This window comes from Oncorhynchus gorbuscha, unplaced genomic scaffold (assembly GCF_021184085.1).
Source record: "Oncorhynchus gorbuscha isolate QuinsamMale2020 ecotype Even-year unplaced genomic scaffold, OgorEven_v1.0 Un_scaffold_1092, whole genome shotgun sequence".
Lineage (NCBI taxonomy): Eukaryota > Metazoa > Chordata > Actinopteri > Salmoniformes > Salmonidae > Oncorhynchus > Oncorhynchus gorbuscha.
This window is the reverse complement of record NW_025745978.1, coordinates 136,962-157,500: the sequence shown is the minus strand read 5'-3', so window position 1 is coordinate 157,500 and position 20,539 is coordinate 136,962. Positions and strand designations below refer to the sequence as shown.

Sequence of the window (20,539 nt, the reverse complement as noted above, 5' to 3'; positions counted from 1 at the left end):
CTGGCAGGACTGAAGAACACTCAGAGTTAGGAAAAATGTCAAATGTGGTGTCTCTCGCAACTGAGCCTTGAACCACAAGGGATGTTGGGATTCCACTCCACTAGCTACAGTGGTATCTTCAACCTAGCCTAGCATTCAGCTAGCTACAGTGGTATCTTCAACCTATGCCCATACCCGTTTCACATCCGTTACACTCACCCCCCTTTTGACCTTCCTCCTCTTTCCGCAGCAACCAGTAATCCGGGTCAACAGCATCAATGTAACAGTATAATTTTAAACCGTCCCCTTGCCTATACCCGGGCGCGAACCAGGGACCTTCTGCACACATCAACAACAGTCACCCACGAAGCATCGTTACCCATCGCTCCACAAAAGGCGCGGCCCTTGCAGAGCAAGGGGAACTACTACTTCAAGGTCTCAGAGCAAGTGACGTAACCGATTGAAACGCTATTTAGCGCACACCGCTAACTAAGCTAGCTGTTTCACATCCATTACACAAGCTAGCTTGCTATAAAATTAGAGAAACTAGTTGAGGAAAAAGTAACTAAACACCTGAAACAATTTATTTATCCTGATTTTTGCAGTCTCCCAAAATAAGTATGGTCTCTGAGACAGATTCTCCATCTCATTATAAACACTACTCTGGTCTGTTCAGTAGTGGGACTACAGACTGATTTCACTACTCACTTTAACTAGCTGGCTAATCCCTGTCTCTGTTAGTTTGTGAGCTAGTACCCTAGGGTAGGGTTAGCTTCATTTAACAGCTGTACTTTGATTGTCACTGTAATGTTGGTTGGTATAACAAGTAAAACCCCAAGGGCTTGACCCCAGCTACCAGTTGACAGGTCAGACTGTAAGTCGCTTTGGATAAAAGCGTCTGCTAAATGGCATATATTATTATTATTATTATAGGTAAAGGCTGATTCCCATTGACAGGGTGTTTGTGTCTAGGTGCTGTTTGTGTCTAGGTGCTGTTTGTGTCTAGGTGCTGTTTGTGTCTAGGTGCTGTTTGTGTCTAGGTGCTGTTTGTGTCTAGGTGCTGTTTGTGTCTAGGTGCTGTTTGTGTCTAGGTGCTGTTTGTGTCTAGGTGCTGTTTGTGTCTAGGTACTGTTTGTGCAGCTACCAGTTGACAGGTCAGGTAAAGGCTGATTCCCATTGACAGGGTGTTTGTGTCTAGGTGCTGTTTGTGTCTAGGTGCTGTTTGTGTCTAGGTGCTGTTTGTGTCTAGGTGCTGTTTGTGTCTAGGTGCTGTTTGTGTCTAGGTGCTGTTTGTGTCTAGGTGCTGTTTGTGTCTAGGTACTGTTTGTGCAGCTACCAGTTGACAGGTCAGGTAAAGGCTGATTCCCATTGACAGGGTGTTTGTGTCTAGGTGCTGTTTGTGTCTAGGTGCTGTTTGTGTCTAGGTGCTGTTTGTGTCTAGGTGCTGTTTGTGTCTAGGTGCTGTTTGTGTCTAGGTGCTGTTTGTGTCTAGGTGCTGTTTGTGTCTAGGTGCTGTTTGTGTCTAGGTGCTGTTTGTGTCTAGGTGCTGTTTGTGCAGCTACCAGTGGATAGGTCAGGTAAAGGCTGATTCCCATTGACAGGGTGTTTGTGTCTAGGTGCTGTTTGTGTCTAGGTGCTGTTTGTGTCTAGGTGCTGTTTGTGTCTAGGTGCTGTTTGTGTCTAGGTGCTGTTTGTGTCTAGGTGCTGTTTGTGCAGCTACCAGTTGACAGGTCAGGTAAAGGCTGATTCCCATTGACAGGGTGTTTGTGTCTAGGTGCTGTTTGTGCAGAAGTTGGTGGCGTTCTCCTCTCAGCCCCTCCAGACGCTGCAGGTGGAAAGGAAACATGACATCTACTTTACAGACTCCAAGATATACGCTCAGTTCAGGTACACTGCTTTCCTCCTCCTATCCCTCTCCCTCGTCCTCCTGGCCCTCTCTTCCTCTCCTGTCTTCCTCCTGGCCCTCTCTCCTATCCCTCTCCCCTCGTCCTCCTGGCCCTCTCTCCTATCCCTCTCTCCTCTTCCCCCTGGCCCTCTCTCCTATCCCTCTCTCCTCTTCCCCCTGGCCCTCTCTCCTATCCCTCTCTCCTCTTCCCCCTGGCCCTCTCTCCTATCCCTCTCTCCTCTTCCCCCTGGCCCTCTCTCCTCTTCCTCCTATCCCTCTCTCCTCTTCCTCCTGGCCCTCTCTCCTCTTCCTCCTATCCCTCTCTCCTATCCCTCTCTCCTCTTCCCCCTGGCCCTCTCTCCTATCCCTCTCTCCTCTTCCCCCTGGCCCTCTCTCCTATCCCTCTCTCCTCTTCCCCCTGGCCCTCTCTCCTCTTCCTCCTATCCCTCTCTCCTATCCCTCTCTCCTCTTCCTCCTATCCCTCTCTCCTCTTCCTCCTGGCCCTCTCTCCTATCCCTCTCTCCTCTTCCCCCTGGCCCTCCTATCCCTCTCTCCTCTTTCTCCTATCCCTCTCTCCTCTTTCTCCTATCCCTCTCTCCTCTTCCTCCTATAGCTCTCTCCTCTTCCCCCTGGCCCTCTCTCCTATCCCTCTCTCCTCTTCCTCCTGGCCCTCTCTCCTCTTCCTCCTATAGCTCTCTCCTCTTCCCCCTGGCCCTCTCTCCTATCCCCTCTCCTCTTCCTCCTGGCCCTCTCTCCTATCCCTCTCTCCTCTTCCCCCTGGCCCTCTCTCCTATCCCTCTCTCCTCTTCCCCCTGGCCCCTCTCTCCTCTTCCTCCTATCCCTCTCTCCTATCCCTCTCTCCTCTTCCTCCTATCCCTCTCTCCTCTTCCTCCTGGCCCTCTCTCCTATCCCTCTCTCCTCTTTCTCCTATCCCTCTCTCCTCTTCCTCCTATAGCTCTCTCCTCTTCCCCTGGCCCTCTCTCCTATCCCTCTCTCCTCTTCCTCCTGGCCCTCTCTCCTATCCCTCTCTCCTCTTCCTCCTATAGCTCTCTCCTCTTCCCCCTGGCCCTCTCTCCTATCCCTCTCTCCTCTTCCTCCTGGCCCTCTCTCCTATCCCTCTCCTCTTCCCCCTGGCCCTCTCTCCTATCCCTCTCTCCTCTTCCCCCTGGCCCTCTCTCCTATCCCTCTCTCCTCTTACCCCTGGCCCTCTCTCCTATCCCTCTCCCCTCTTCCTCCTGGCCCTCTCTACTATCCCCCTCTCCTCTTCCCCCTGGCCCTCCTATCCCTCCCCTCTTCCTCCTGGCCCTCTCTCCTATCCCTCTCTCCTCTTCCCCCTGGCCTTCTCTCCTATCCCTCTCCCCTCTTCCTCCTGGCCCTCTCTCCTATCCCCTCTCCTCTTCCCCCTGGCCCTTCTATCCCTCTCTCCTCCTCTCTCCTATCCCTCTCCCCTCTTCCTCCTGGCCCTCTCTCCTATCCCCCTCTCCTCTTCCCCCTGGCCCTCTCTCCTCTTCCCCCTGGACTGCTCTTCCTCTCCTGGACCGCTCTTCTTCTCCTGTCCTCACCCTGGCCCTCTCTATCTACTATCTGTCTCTGTCTCTCTTCCTCATGTCTCTCTCTGTCTCTGCCTGTAGGACACTGCTGCAGTCTGAGTGTCCTGTGTGTCCAGAGTCTAAAGTCTTCTCGAAGTTTGAGGAGTTGGAGCAGCACATGAGGAAACAGCACGAACTCTTCTGTTGCAAACTCTGTACCAAACACCTGCAGGTAGGTTACCTGTCTGTCTGCCTGTTATACCTGTCTGTCTGCCTGTTATACCTGTCTGTCTGCCTGTTATACCTGTCTGTCTGCCTGTTATACCTGTCTGTCTGCCTGTTATACCTGTCTGTCTAACATGTATGTAACCTGTTCCCACCAGATCTTCTCCCATGAGAGGAAGTGGTATAACCGGAAGGATCTGGCACGTCACCGTACCCATGGTGACCCAGATGACACGTCTCACCGCGGACACCCGCTCTGCAAGTTCTGTGATGACCGTTACCTTGACAACGACGAGCTGCTGAAACACCTCCGTAGAGATCATTACTTCTGTCACTTCTGTGATGCTGACGGAGCCCAGGAGTACTACAGGTCCGCATGCATACACACACACGCACACACGCGCACACGCGCACACACGCACACACGCACAGACGCACAGACGCACAGACGCACAGACGCACAGACGCACACACGCACACACGCACACACACGCACAGACGCACACATAGACGCACACACAGACGCACAGACACGCACAGACGCACAGACACGCACACACACAGACACGCACACACACAGACACGCACACACACAGACACGCACACACACAGACACGCACACACACAGACACGCACACACACAGACACGCACACACACAGACACGCACACACACAGACACGCACACACACAGACACGCACACACACAGACACGCACACACACAGACACGCACACACACGCACACACACAGACACGCACACACGCACACACGCACACACGCACACACGCAGACACGCACACACGCACACACGCACACACGCACACACGCACACACGCACACACGCACACACGCAGACACGCAGACACGCACACACGCACACACGCAGACACGCAGACACGCAGACACGCACACACGCAGACACGCACACACGCACACACGCACACACGCACACACGCACACACGCAGACACGCAGACACGCAGACACGCAGACACGCAGACACGCAGACACGCAGACACGCAGACACGCAGACACGCAGACACGCAGACACGCAGACACGCAGACACGCAGACACGCAGACACGCAGACACGCAGACACGCACACGCACACGCACACGCACAGACACGCACACGCACACGCACACACGCACAGACACGCACACACGCACAGACACACACACACACGCACAGACACGCACACACACACACACACGCACACACACGCACAGACACGCACACACACACACACACACACGCACACACACACGCACACACACACACACACACACACACACACACACACACACACACACACACACACACACACACACACACACACACACACACACACACACACACACACACACACACACACACACACACACACACACACACACACACACAACCAGTCACATGTTTGGACACACCTACTCATTCCAGGGTTTTTCTTTATTTTTTACTATTTGGTGAACAGAACACGGCCCTATTTGGTGTACAGAACACAGCCCTATTTGGTGTACAGAACACGGCCCTATTTGGTGAACAGAACACGGCCCTATTTGGTGTACAGAACACGGCCCTATTTGGTGAACAGAACACGGCCCTATTTGGTGTACAGAACACGGCCCTATTTGGTGAACAGAACACGGCCCTATTTGGTGTACAGAACACGGCCCTATTTGGTGTACAGAACACGGCCCTATTTGGTGAACAGAACACGGCCCTATTTGGTGAACAGAACACGGCCCTCTATTTGGTGAACAGAACACGGCCCTATTTGGTGTACAGAACACGGCCCTATTTGGTGTACAGAACACGGCCCTATTTGGTGTACAGAACACGGCCCTATTTGGTGTACAGAACACGGCCCTATTTGGTGAACAGAACACGGCCCTATTTGGTGTACAGAACACGGCCCTATTTGGTGAACAGAACACGGCCCTATTTGGTGTACAGAACACGGCCCTATTTGGTGTACAGAACACGGCCCTATTTGGTGTACAGAACACGGCCCTATTTGGTGTACAGAACACGGCCCTATTTGGTGAACAGAACACGGCCCTATTTGGTGTACAGAACACGGCCCTATTTGGTGTACAGAACACGGCCCTATTTGGTGAACAGAACACGGCCCTATTTGGTAAAAGACAAAGTCCATATTATGGCAAGAAGAGCTCAAATAAGCAAAGAGAAACGACCGTCAATACAACAGTCCATCATTACTTTAAGACATGAAGGTCAGTCTATCATTACTTTAAGACATGAAGGTCAGTCTATCATTACTTTAAGACATGAAGGTCAGTCTATCATTACTTTAAGACATGAAGGTCAGTCTATCATTACTTTAAGACATGAAGGTCAGTCTATCATTACTTTAAGACATGAAGGTCAGTCTATCATTACTTTAAGACATGAAGGTCAGTCCATCATTACTTTAAGACATGAAGGTCAGTCCATCATTACTTTAAGACATGAAGGTCAGTCCATCATTACTTTAAGACATGAAGGTCAGTCCATCATTACTTTAAGACATGAAGGTCAGTCCATCATTACTTTAAGACATGAAGGTCAGTCCATCATTACTTTAAGACATGAAGGTCAGTCAATCTGGAAAATGCCAAGAACTCTGAACATTTCTTCAAGTGCAGTCGCAAAAACCGTCAAGCGCTATGATGAAACTGGCTCTCATGAGGACTGCTACAGGAATGGAAGATCCAGAGTTACCTCTGCTGCAGGAAGACCCAGAGTTACCTCTGCTGCAGAGGATAACTTAATTATAGTTACCAGCTTCAGAAATTGCAGCCCAAATAAATGCTTCACAGAATTCAAGTAACACACATCTCAACATCAACTTTTCAGAGGAGACTGTGTGAATCAGGCCTTCATGGTCAAATTGCTGCAGAGAAACCACTACTAAAGGACACCAATAAGAAGAGACTTGCTTAGGTGAAGAAACACGAGCAATGAACGGAAGATCTCCGCATGTGTGGTTCCCACCGTGAAGCATGGAGGAGGTGTGATGGGGTGTGGTTCCCACCGTGAAGCATGGAGGAGGAGGTGTGATGGGGTGTGGTTCCCACCGTGAAGCATGGAGGAGGAGGTGTGATGGGGTGTGGTTCCCACCGTGAAGCATGGAGGAGGAGGTGTGATGGGGTGGGGGTGCTTTGCTTGTGACACTGAGGGATTTATTTTGAATTCAAGGCACTCTTAACAAGCATGGCTACCACAGCATTCTGCAGCGATACACCATCCCATCTTAGTTTGCGCTCATTGATTTTTCAACAGGACAATGACGCAGCACACCTCCAGGCTGTGTAAGTGCTATTTGACCAAGAAGGAGAGTGATGAAGTGCTGCATCAGATGACCTGGTCTCCACAATCCCCTGACCTCAACCAAATTGAGATGGTTTGGGATGAGTCGGATCGCAGAGTGAAGGAAAAGCAGCCAACAAGTGCTCAGCATATGTGGGACCTCCTTCAAGACTGTTGGAAAAGCATTCCTCATGAAGCTGGTTGAGAGAATGCCAAGAGTGTGCAAAGCTGTCATCAAGGCAAAGGGTGGCTACTTTGAAGAATCTCAAATATAAACTCTGTAAAATAAATAAACTTCCTCTCACTGTCAACTGCATTTATTTTCAGCAAACTTAACGTGTAAATATTTGTATGAACATAACAAGATTCAACAACTGAGACATAAACTGAACAAGTTCCACAGACATGTGACTAGCAGAAATGGAATAATGTGTCCCTGAACAAAGGGGGGGGGTCCTAATCAAAAGTAACAGTCAGTATCTGGTGTGGCCACCAGCTGTATTAAGTACTGCAGTGCATCTCCTCCTCATGGACCGCACCAGATTTGTCAGTTCTTGCTTTGAGGTGTTACCCCACTTTTCCACCAAGCACTCCATTTCCGTGGGGAATGGCCCTAGCCCTCACCCTCTGATCCAAGAGGTCCCAGACATTTCCGTGGGGAATGGCCCTAGCCCTCACCCTCTGATCCAAGAGGTCCCAGACATTTCCGTGGGGAATGGCCCTAGCCCTCACCCTCTGATCCAAGAGGTCCCAGACATTTCCGTGGGGAATGGCCCTAGCCCTCACCCTCTGATCCAAGAGGTCCCAGACGTGCTCAATGGGATTGAGATCCAGGCTCTTCGATGGCAGGACACTGACATTCCTGTCTTGCAGGAAATCATGCACAGAACGAGCTGTATGGCTGGTGGCATTGTCATGCTGGAGGGTCATGTCAGGGTGAGCCTGCAGGAAGGGTACCACATGAGGGAGGAGGATGTCTTCTCGATAACACACAGCGTTGAGATTGCCTGCAATGACGACAAGCTCATTCCGATGATGCTGTGACACTCCGCCCCAGACCATGACGGACCCTCCACCTCGATCCCGCTCCAGAGTACAGGCCTCGGTGTAACGCTCATTCCTTCGACAATAAACGCAAATCCGACCATCACCCCTGGTGAGACAAACCTCGACTCGTCAGTGAGGAGGACTTTTGAATGAACACTTTTTGCCAGTCCTGTCTGGTCGGTGGGTTTGTGCCCATAGGCAACGTTTTTGTCGGTGATGTCTGGTCCAGCGACGGTGGGTTTGTGCCCATAGGCAACGTTGTTGTCGGTGATGTCTGGTGAGGACCTGCCTTACAACAGGCCTACAAGCCCTCAGTCCAGCCTCTCTCTTAGCTTTTCGCGAGCAGTCTGAGCACTGATGGAGGGATTGTGCGTTCCTGGTGTAACTCGGGCAGTTGTTGCTGTACTGTACCTGTCCCGCTGGTGTGATGTTAGGATGTACTGATCCTGTGCAGGTGTTGTTACACGTGGTCTGCCACTGAGGACGATCAGCTGTCCGTCCTGTCTCCCTGTAGCGCTGTCTTAGGCGTCTCACAGTACGGACATTTATTGCCCTGGCCACATCTGGAGTCCTCATGGCTGTTAGTGTCTTAACGACCGTTCCACAGGTGCATGTTCATTAATTGTTTATGGTTCATTGAACAAGCATTGGAAACAGTGTTTAAACCCTTTACGATGAAGATCTGTGAAGTTATTTGGGTTTTTAACAATTTATCTTTGAAAGACAGGGTCCTGAAAAGGGAAGCTTCTTTTTTGCTGAGTTTTTAAAAATGTAACACTGTTTTGGTTACTACATGATTCCAAATGTGTTATTTCATCATTTTGATGTCTTCACTATTATTCTACCAAGTAGAAAATGGTACAAATCTCAGAACCCCCCCCCTGTATCTGTCCTAAGCATGTTGGTGCCCCCCCCTTCTCTCCACAGTGACTACCAGTACCTGAGCGAACACTTCCGGGAGGCCCACTACCTGTGTGAGGAGGGGCGCTGTGCTACGGAGCAGTTCACCCACGCCTTCAGGAGCCAGATCGACTACAAGGCCCACAAGGCCTCGGCACACAGCAAGAACCGAGCCGAAGCACGACAGAACCGACACATAGACCTGCAGTTCAGCTATGCCCCTCGCCAGACCCGACGCAACGATGGTGAGACTGGGTGCTTTTCTGTCTGAACAAACTGGATTTCAGGCCTGCTTGGTAACAACACACTGTGTGTTCCTTCAAGGAGGCATGGTGTCTGGAGAGGACTATGAGGAGGCGAGGTCGGGTCGGGGGGGAAGAGGAAGGAGCCAAGGGAACCAACCGAACACCAGAGGTAGCTGGAGATACAACCGGTCAGTATGACATCATCACTATGAGACCACCATGACATCTGTGACACATCACACTAATCAACTTTAAGTAACTTCAAACCAGTTGATTTCAGTTCATTTTTCCAAAACATTGCTGGGTTGCACCCATTACTCTTACTGATTTCTAGCTAGCGGTGGCTAAAGTTAGCTGATCACTCTCAAGACATGCTAACCTCTCACCATTACAATAACAGGGGAGGTTAGCATTTTATATCATACCTCCAAGACATGCTAACCTCTCACCATTACAATAACAGGGGAGGTTAGCATTTTATATCATACCTCCAAGACATGCTAACCTCTCACCATTACAATAACAGGGGAGGTTAGCATTTTATATCATACCCCCAAGACATGCTAACCTCTCACCATTACAATAACAGGGGAGGTTAGCATTTTATAACATACCTCCAAGACATGTTAACCTCTCACCATTACAATAACAGGGGAGGTTAGCATTTTATATCATACCTCCAAGACATGCTAACCTCTCACCATTACAATAACAGGGAGGTTAGCATTTTATATCATACCTCCAAGACATGCTAACCTCTCACCATTACAATAACAGGGGAGGTTAGCATTTTATAACATACCTCCAAGACATGTTAACCTCTCACCATTACAATAACAGGGGAGGTTAGCATTTTATATCATACCTCCAAGACATGCTAACCTCTCACCATTACAATAACAGGGGAGGTTAGCATTTTATATCATACCTCCAAGACATGCTAACCTCTCACCATTACAATAACAGGGGAGGTTAGCATTTTATATCATACCTCCAAGACATGCTAACCTCTCACCATTACAATAACAGGGGAGGTTAGCATTTTATATCATACCCCCAAGACATGCTAACCTCTCACCATTACAATAACAGGGGAGGTTAGCATTTTATAACATACCTCCAAGACATGCTAACCTCTCACCATTACAATAACAGGGGAGGTTAGCATTTTATAACATACCTCCAAGACATGTTAACCTCTCACCATTACAATAACAGGGGAGGTTAGCATTTTATATCATACCTCCAAGACATGCTAACCTCTCACCATTACAATAACAGGGAGGTTAGCATTTTATATCATACCTCCAAGACATGCTAACCTCTCACCATTACAATAACAGGGGAGGTTAGCATTTTATATCATACCTCCAAGACATGCTAACCTCTCACCATTACAATAACAGGGGAGGTTAGCATTTTATATCATACCTCCAAGACATGCTAACCTCTCACCATTACAATAACAGGGGAGGTTAGCATTTATAATAATAATAATATATAATAATATATGCCATTTAGCAGACGCTTTTATCCAAAGCGACTTACAGTCATGTGTGCATACATTCTACGTATGGGTGGTCCCGGGGATCGAACCCACTACCCTGGCGTTACAAGCGCCATGCTCTACCAACTGAGCTACACAGGACCACATTTTATATCATACCCCCAAGACATGCTATCCTCTCACCATTACAATAACAGGGGAGGTTAGCATTTTATATCATACCCCCAGGACATGCCAACCTCCCACCATTACAATAACAGGGGAGGTTAGTATACCTCCAAGACATGCTAACCTCTCACCATTACAATAACAGGGGAGGTTAGCATTTTATAGCATACCCCCAAGACATGCTAACCTCTCACCATTACAATAACAGGGGAGGTTAGCATTTTATAGCATACCCCCAAGACATGCTAACCTCTCACCATTACAATAACAGGGGAGGTTAGCATTTTATATCATGCCCCCAAGTAACGTAAACTCGCCCCATTCCGTACAAATGTGCATAACCACAACGTTCAAACGAGGCTACAAAGAAAACTAATGGGACTGTAGCGACTGTGTTGACGTCAAAATCGGGGGTGTGAACTAGGTTTTTTATTCAAGCGTTGATCGACATGCTAATGGATCTATAGTATTGGAGGAAAGTTGAGAAAACTGACCCTCCGTTACATCTCGACGTGTCCTGTCGTAACGTACAGAATAAAGCAACTATTTCTGTCTTACAATCTCTCTCCACTTCTATCATCCTCGTCATTTGTTTCGTCATCATTGCATGCGATCATCATTCTCAAAGCCGCTGTTTACTTCTAAGATCACTTTAGAACCGCTCTAATAACCCGATTCAAATTCGACACAAACCTTCAAATATGTATGTAATGACATTTTGAATCATGCAGAAACGGGCAGCGGTGAGGTCATGTAATGACACATTATATAAACTCTTTATAGAGTTTTATTTACATTTTAGAGGTGATAAGTTGGACAGATCAAGTGAAAAAAGCCATTTTCCCACACGACGACAACATCTCTCCTTCTCACTATCGCGCATTAGTTTCGCTTCCCCACCCGCCATTTTTAAAAAGACCCGACGAGGCTCATTGCTTGAATTATGCAGAAACGGGCAGCGTTTAGGTCATTTAATTGATTCTGTTGGAAAGGGGAGAAATTGTGCTTTACAATGGTATTGACATTACAGTTGATCTGGAAGTATTACGTTTTGGGGGCGCTAAAATAAGGGCGGACCAAGGCGATGTACGGGTTTACATGAGTTTACGTTACTTGAAGTAGGCTACCCACCTCTCACCCGCAGACACAATCAAACATCATGAATTGTGGATAAACGATTGGAACCGTTTGCGTGTTTCACCAGTGTCTTCTGTGTATTATGACTCTGATCGACTATAACAGTGCTGTGTTTTGGTAGTGAGGAGGAGGACAGGGAGTTGGCAGTAGCAGTCAGAGCCTCTTTGATGCAGCAGAGGAGACGGGAGGACGGAGGACGAGACTCCCAGGACAGGAGCGCAGCGCCCAAACACCGCAAAGAGGAGCGGATGGAGAGGCCCGAGCGGATGGAGAGGCCCGAGCGGATGGAGAGGCCCGAGCGGATGGAGAGGCCCGAGCGGATGGAGAGGCCCGAGCGGATGGAGAGGCCCGAGCGGATGGAGAGGCCCGAGCGGATGGAGAGGCCCGAGCGGATGGAGAGGCCCGAGCGGATGGAGAGGCCCGAGCGGATGGAGAGGCCCGAGCGGATGGAGAGGCCCGAGCGGATGGAGAGGCCCGAGCGGATGGAGAGGCCCGAGCGGATGGAGAGGCCCGAGCGGATGGAGAGGCCCGAGCGGATGGAGAGGCCCGAGCGGATGGAGAGGCCCGAGCGGATGGAGAGGCCCGAGCGGATGGAGAGGCCCGAGCGGATGGAGAGGCCCGAGCGGATGGAGAGGCCCGAGCGGATGGAGAGGCCCGAGCGGATGGAGAGGCCCGAGCGGATGGAGAGGCCCGAGCGGATGGAGAGGCCCGAGCGGATGGAGAGGCCCGAGCGGATGGAGAGGCCCGAGCGGATGGAGACTGAGGAGAGACACAGGAGTGTTCCAGTCAAACCTCTAGCAGAAGCTCCCCAGTGAGGACCATGAAGAGTAACCCTCTGACAGGAGACGACTTCCCAGCCCTCCTGGGGGCTGCAGCACCCACACTGAGGTACACACACACACACAGACACACACCCCGAGGTGAAGGTGTATACCAGCTGTGTTATCATTTATGTATATTACACTGTAAAACCCCCCCGGCCCTCCTGTCCCCGGCCCTCCTGTCCCCCCCCCCCCCCGGCCCTCCTGTCCCCGGCCCTCCTGTCCCCGGCCCAGGTCTCTTTGTTGTGATGTATAGTACCAGTCAACAGTTGGGACACCTACTCATTCCAGGGGTTGTCTTTATTTGTACTATTGTCTACATTGTAGAACAATAATGAAGATGTCAAAACTATGAAATAACACATATGGAATCATGTAGTAACCAAAAAAGTGTTTAAACAAAATCAAAATTATTTTCTATTTGAGATTCTTCAAAGATGCCTTGATGACAGCTTTGCACACTCTTGGCATTCTCTCAACCAGCTTCTTAACGTAGTCACCTGGAATGCTTTTCAATTAACAGGTGTGCCTTGTTAAAAGTTAATTTGTGAAGTTTCTTTCCTTAATGCGTTTGGGCCAATCAGTTGTGTTGTGACACAGTAGGGGTGGGAAACAGAAGACCCTCTTTGGTAAAAGACCAAGTCCACATTATGTTAAGAACAACTCAAATAAGCAAAGAGAAATGACAGTCCATCATTACTTTAAGACGAAGGTCAGTCAATACGGAAAATGTAAAGATTCTTCCACGAATGTTTCTTCAATGCAGTCGCAAAAACCATCATGATGAAACTGGCTCTCATGAGGACCACCACAGGAAAGGAAGACCCAGAGTTCCCTCTGCTACAGAGGATAACTTAATTATAGTTACCAGCTTCAGAAATTGCAGCCCAAATAAATGTTTCACAGAGTTCAAGTAACGGACACCTCTCAACATCAACTGTTCAGAGGAGATTGTGTGAATCAGGCCTTCATGGCCAAATTGCTGCAGAGAAACCACTACTAAAGGACACCAATAAGAAGAAGAGACTTGCTTGGACCAAGAAACACGAGCAATGGACATTTAGACTGGTGGAAATCTGTCCTTTGGTCTGATGAGTCCAAATTTGAGATTTCTGGTTCCAACTGCCGTGTCTTTGTGAGACGCAGAGTAGGTGAACGGATGAACTCCACATGTGTGGTTCCCACTGTGAAGCATGGAGGAGGAGGTGTTTAAAAAAACATTCAAGGCACACTTAACCATGCTACCACAGCATTCTGAAGTGATACACCATCCCATCTGGTTTGCGCTTAGTGGGACTATCTTTTCTTCAACAGGACAATGACCCAACACACCTCCAGGCTGGGTAAGGGCAATTTGACGAAGGAGAGTGATGAAGTGCTGCATCAGATGACCTGGCCTCCGCAATCACCTGACCTCATCCCAATTGAGATGGTTTGGGATGAGTTGGACCGCAGAGTGAAGGAAAAGCAAGACTGTTGGAAAAGCATTCCTCATGAAGCTGGTTGAGAGAATGCCAAGACTGTGCTGTCATCGAGGCAAAGGGTGGCTACTGTTGAAGAATCTAAAATATACAATATGTTTTGATTTAACACTATGTTATTTCATAGTTTTGATGTCTTCACTTATTAAATAGTAAACATAAAGAAAAACCCTTGAATGAGTAGGTGTGTCCAAACTTTTTACTGGTATTGTATGTTATAGGTATATACATTAATGTGTGTTACAGTGTAAACCCTCCCCCCCCAGGTCTCTCTGTAGTGATGTATGTTATAGATATATACATTAATGTGTGTTACAGTGTAAAGCCCCCCCCTCCCAGGTCTCTCTGTAGTGATGTATGTTATAGGTATATATATTGTGTGTTACAGTGTAAACCCCCCCCCCAGGTCTCTCTGTAGTGATGTATGTTATAGGTATATATATTGTGTGTTACAGTGTAAACCCCCCCCCAGGTCTCTCTGTAGTGATGTATGTTATAGGTATATATATTGTGTGTTACAGTGTAAACCCTCCGCCCCCAGGTCTCTCTGTAGTGATGTATGTTATAGGTATATATATTGTGTGTTACAGTGTAAACCCTCCCCCCAGGTCTCTCTGTAGTGATGTATGTTATAGGTATATATATTGTGTGTTACAGTGTAAACCCCCCCCCCCAGGTCTCTCTGTAGTGATGTATGTTATAGGTATATACATTAATGTGTGTTACAGTGTAAACCCTCCCCCCAGGTCTCTCTGTAGTGATGTATGTTATAGGTATATATATTGTGTGTTACAGTGTAAACCCCCCCCCAGGTCTCTCTGTAGTGATGTATGTTATAGGTATATACATTAATGTGTGTTACAGTGTAAACCCCCCCCCCCCCAGGTCTCTCTGTAGTGATGTATGTTATAGGTATATATATTGTGTGTTACAGTGTAAAGCCCCCCTCCCAGGTCTCTCTGTAGTGATGTATGTTATAGGTATATATATTGTGTGTTACAGTGTAAACCCCCCCCCCCAGGTCTCTCTGTAGTGATGTATGTTATAGGTATATATATTGTGTGTTACAGTGTAAAGCCCCCCAGGTCTCTCTGTAGTGATGTATGTTATAGGTATATAGATTATTGTGTGTTACAGTGTAAACCCTCCCCCCCCAGGTCTCTCTGTAGTGATGTATGTTATAGGTATATATATTGTGTGTTACAGTGTAAACCCCCCCCAGGTCTCTCTGTAGTGATGTATGTTATAGGTATATACATTAATGTGTGTTACAGTGTAAACCCTCCCCCCCCAGGTCTCTCTGTAGTGATGTATGTTATAGGTATATATATTGTGTGTTACAGTGTAAACCCCCCCCAGGTCTCTCTGTAGTGATGTATGTTATAGGTATATACATTAATGTGTGTTACAGTGTAAACCCTCCCCCCCCAGGTCTCTCTGTAGTGATGTATGTTATAGGTATATATATTGTGTGTTACAGTGTAAACCCTCCCCCCCCAGGTCTCTCTGTAGTGATGTATGTTATAGGTATATATATTGTGTGTTACAGTGTAAACCCTCCCCCCCCAGGTCTCTCTGTAGTGATGTATGTTATAGGTATATACATTAATGTGTGTTACAGTGTAAACCCCCCCCCCCAGGTCTCTCTGTAGTGATGTATGTTATAGGTATATATATTGTGTGTTACAGTGTAAACCCCCCCCCCCCAGGTCTCTCTGTAGTGATGTATGTTATAGGTATATATATTGTGTGTTACAGTGTAAACCCCCCCCCTCCCAGGTCTCTCTGTAGTGATGTATGTTATAGGTATATATATTGTGTGTTACAGTGTAAACCCCCCCCCCCCCCAGGTCTCTCTGTAGTGATGTATGTTATAGGTGTATATATATTGTGTGTTACAGTGTAAACCCTCCCCCCCCCCAGGTCTCTCTGTAGTGATGTATGTTATAGGTATATATATTGTGTGTTACAGTGTAAACCCTCCCCCCCCCAGGTCTCTCTGTAGTGATGTATGTTATAGGTATATATATTGTGTGTTACAGTGTAAAGCCCCCCCTCCCAGGTCTCTCTGTAGTGATGTATGTTATAGGTATATATATTGTGTGTTACAGTGTAAAGCCTCCCCAGGTCTCTCTGTAGTGATGTATGTTATAGGTATATATATTGTGTGTTACAGTGTAAAGCCTCCCCCAGGTCTCTCTGTAGTGATGTATGTTATAGGTATATATATTGTGTGTTACAGTGTAAAGCCCCCCCCAGGTCTCTCTGTAGTGATGTATGTTATAGGTATATATATTGTGTGTTACAGTGTAAAGCCCCCCCAGGTCTCTCTGTAGTGATGTATGTTATAGGTATATATATTGTGTGTTACAGTGTAAAGCCCCCCCCCAGGTCTCTCTGTAGTGATGTATGTTATAGGTATATATATTGTGTGTTACAGTGTAAAGCCTCCCCCAGCCCTGAAGACTCCGGCCCAGGTCCCTCTGAAGGAGGATGACTTCCCCAGTCTATCTGCTGCCATGGTTATGACCCCCATGACCCCCGCCTACTCCGCCCAACCCAGGAAGCACTCCTCCTTCCAAGAAGAAGACTTCCCCGCCCTGGTCTCTAAGATCCGCCCTCCCAGACAAACGGGCGGAGCTACCTCAGCCTGGAGCCAAGCCAGCAGCAGCAGAAACACCTCCAAGACGGTCATCCTTCCCTCCTCTTCCTCTAGACCTCCCCCTAACAACCCTCCTCTCCCCCTCCCCGCCGGCCCCCAGCTCCTCTCCTCCTCCTCTTCCTCTCGGAGGAAAAAGCTCCCCGTGCGCCGCCCCTCCCCCCCATCTGATGATGACAATTGCGTTGCCAAGACGATGCAGGAGCACCGAGCAGTTCCAACCATGTTGGATATCTCCTCTCTTCTCATCGTCAAAGGACCCTCTAAATCTGCCCCTACTGCCTCTAAGCCCCTCCCACCAACCGCCAAGCCTCCCCCACTGACAGCTAAGCCCCTCCCACCAACCTCTAAGCCCTCCCTCGTGACATCTAACCCCACTCCTATTCCCGCCCCAAGCCCCACATCCAAGACAGCCAAGAAGAAGAAACAGGCCACGCCCCCTCCATCATCATTTGGGAACCAAGTTCCTGTCCTCATGGAAACGGTCTCCAGGGTACAGAAGGAGAACGTTCCGGAGAGCCACGCCTTCAAGCCACTGGTTGCTGTGACGACGGCAGCAGTTAAAACCGCTGTAAAAGCAAAGGTCAAAGCAAGTGGATTGGCTAACGGCCACCTGGAAAAACCAGTCACAGTGGCCCCCCTCCCTAAAGCCCAGCCGGAACCCCCCCTGGAGGAAGAGGAGGAGTTCCCTGCCCTCATCTCCAAGAAACCCCCCCCAGGTACATAACTATCCCAATTCATATTTGCTCTACACTATACATTTCTATGTGCCAGTTGTGTAGTATTACCCCTGGGGGAGTTTTGTGCAGTATTACCCCTGGGGGAGTTTTGTGCAGTATTACCCCTGGGGGGAGTTTTGTGCAGTATTACCCCTGGGGGGGAGTTTTGTGCAGTATTACCCCTGGGGGGAGTTTTGTGCAGTATTACCCCTGGGGGAGTTTTGTGCAGTATTACCCCGGGGGGAGTTTTGTGCAGTATTACCCCGGGGGGAGTTTTGTGCAGTATTACCCCGGGGAGTTTTGTGCAGTATTACCCGGGGGAGTTTTGTGCAGTATTACCCCGGGGGGAGTTTTGTGCAGTATTACCCCTGGGGGGGGGGAGTTTTGTGCAGTATTACCCCGGGGTGGGGGGTGTTGTGCAGTATTACCCCTGGGGGGGTTAGGGGGGTTTTTGTATTGGTCTATGAGGGCGTAACGTCTCAGCAGTGAGGATGTGTTGGTCTATGAGGGCGTAACGTCTCAGCAGTGAGGATGTGTTGATCTATGAGGGCGTAACGTCTCAGCAGTGAGGATGTGTTGGTCTATGAGGGCGTAACGTGTTGGTCTATGAGGGCGTAACGTCTCAGCAGTGAGGATGTGTTGGTCTATGAGGGCGTAACGTCTCAGCAGTGAGGATGTGTTGGTCTATGAGGGCGTAACGTCTCAGCAGTGAGGATGTGTTGGTCTATGAGGGCGTAACGTGTTGGTCTATGAGGGCGTAACGTCTCAGCAGTGAGGATGTGTTGATCTATGAGGGCGTAACGTCTCAGCAGTGAGGATGTGTTGATCTATGAGGGCGTAACGTCTCAGCAGTGAGGATGTGTTGGTCTATGAGGGCGTAACGTGTTGGTCTATGAGGGCGTAACGTCTCAGCAGTGAGGATGTGTTGGTCTATGAGGGCGTAACGTCTCAGCAGTGAGGATGTGTTGGTCTATGAGGGCGTAACGTCTCAGCAGTGAGGACGTGTTGGTCTATGAGGGCGTAACGTGTTGGTCTATGAGGGCGTAACGTCTCAGCAGTGAGGATGTGTTGGTCTATGAGGGCGTAACGTGTTGGTCTATGAGGGCGTAACGTGTTGGTCTATGAGGGCGTAACGTCTCAGCAGTGAGGATGGATTGGTTTATGAGGGCGTAACGTCTCAGCAGTGAGGATGTGTTGGTCTATGAGGGCGTAACGTGGCGTGGATGGCGAATCATTGTTCTATCTAAACCGCTGTGAATTATGTATGCAATAACCCAAAATATTGTATATTCAGTTGTTTTGATGCTGGTGTTAAACGCCGAAAGTAAAAGACGCAGAAACTAAACATAAGAACAGGGAGCATAGAAATAGGTCACAGAACAGTCCTACCGCTTCTTAGACTTGCCGTCAATGATAATGACAGATCTTTAACATGCTTTTCTATGTGAATTTAGTTGTGACCAAAGTTCCAAATTGCAGCTACAAGTTGGGGTTATGGATGATAGTAACTGTGATAATGTAGTGATGTTGAGGTAATGGATGATAGTAACTGTGATAATGTAGTGATGTTGAACATGCTGTTTAAGTTGGGGTAATGGATGATAGTAACTGTGATAATGTAGTGATGTTGAGGTAATGGATGATAGTAACTGTGATAATGTAGTGATGTTGCGGTAATGGATGATAGTAACTGTGATAATGTAGTGATGTTGACCATGCTGTCTAAGTTGAGGTAATGGATGATAGTATCAGTGATAATGTAGTGATGTTGACCATGCTGTCTAAGTTGAGGTAATGGATGATAGTATCAGTGATAATGTAGTGATGTTGACCATGCTGTCTAAGTTGAGGTAATGGATGATAGTAACTGTGATAATGTAGTGATGTTGACCATGCTGTTTGTCTCCTCCAGGCTTTAAAAGTGCCTTCGTCCTGAAGAGTTCTGCCCCCCCCAGAAACCTGTCTCCCCCTCCCCCCGGCCAGGGCAGCACCACCCCTCCCAGTAAGCCCCCCCCAGGGTTTACCGGCATCCCCCTCAACAGCAACGTGGTGGAGCCTGCCCCCCCTGCATCCAGCCCCCGGTGAGACAGACAGACCAGACATCACATCACCTTTACAGACCAACCATCACCTTTACAGACCAACCATCACCTTTACAGACCAACCATCACATCACCATTACAGACTAGACATCTTTACAGACCAACCATCACATCACCTTTACAGACCAACCATCACATCACCTTTACAGACCAACCATCACATCACCTTTACAGACCAACCATCACATCACCTTTACAGACCAACCATCATGTCACCTTTACAGACCAACCATCACATCACCTTTACAGACCAACCATCACGTCACCTTTACAGACTAGACATCATCTTTACAGACCAACCATCACCTTTACAGACCAACCATCACATCACCTTTACAGACCAACCATCACCTTTACAGACCAACCATCACATCACCTTTACAGACTAGACATCATCTTTACAGACCAACCATCACCTTTACAGACCAACCATCACATCACCTTTACAGACCAACCATCACCTTTACAGACCAACCATCACATCACCTTTACAGACTAGACATCATCTTTACAGACCAACCATCACCTTTACAGACCAACCATCACATCACATTTACAGACCAACCATCACCTTTACAGACCAACCATCACGTCACCATTACAGACTAGACATCATCTTTACAGACCAACCATCACCTTTACAGACCAGACATCACATCACCTTTACAGACCAACCATCACATCACCTTTACAGACCAACCATCACGTCACCTTTACAGACCAACCATCACGTCACCTTTACAGACTAGACATCACCTTTACAGACCAACCATCACCTTTACAGACCAACCATCACCTTTACAGACCAACCATCACATCACCTT

The 20,539-nt window shown here is 48.4% G+C and overlaps 1 protein-coding gene across 1 annotated transcript in view; it reads left to right on the top strand.

Annotated features, from left to right (window-relative positions):
• Window positions 1-20,539, top strand: part of LOC124021221 (E3 ubiquitin-protein ligase ZNF598-like) — a 46,565-nt gene that overhangs the window by 15,562 nt on the left and 10,464 nt on the right. Inside the window, 9 exon segments of the mRNA XM_046336566.1 lie at window positions 1,754-1,866; window positions 3,496-3,625; window positions 3,777-3,988; window positions 8,904-9,121; window positions 9,201-9,309; window positions 12,055-12,742; window positions 12,745-12,821; window positions 16,676-17,613; window positions 19,526-19,694. Coding sequence (XP_046192522.1) covers window positions 1,754-1,866; window positions 3,496-3,625; window positions 3,777-3,988; window positions 8,904-9,121; window positions 9,201-9,309; window positions 12,055-12,742; window positions 12,745-12,821; window positions 16,676-17,613; window positions 19,526-19,694 — 2,654 coding nt within the window.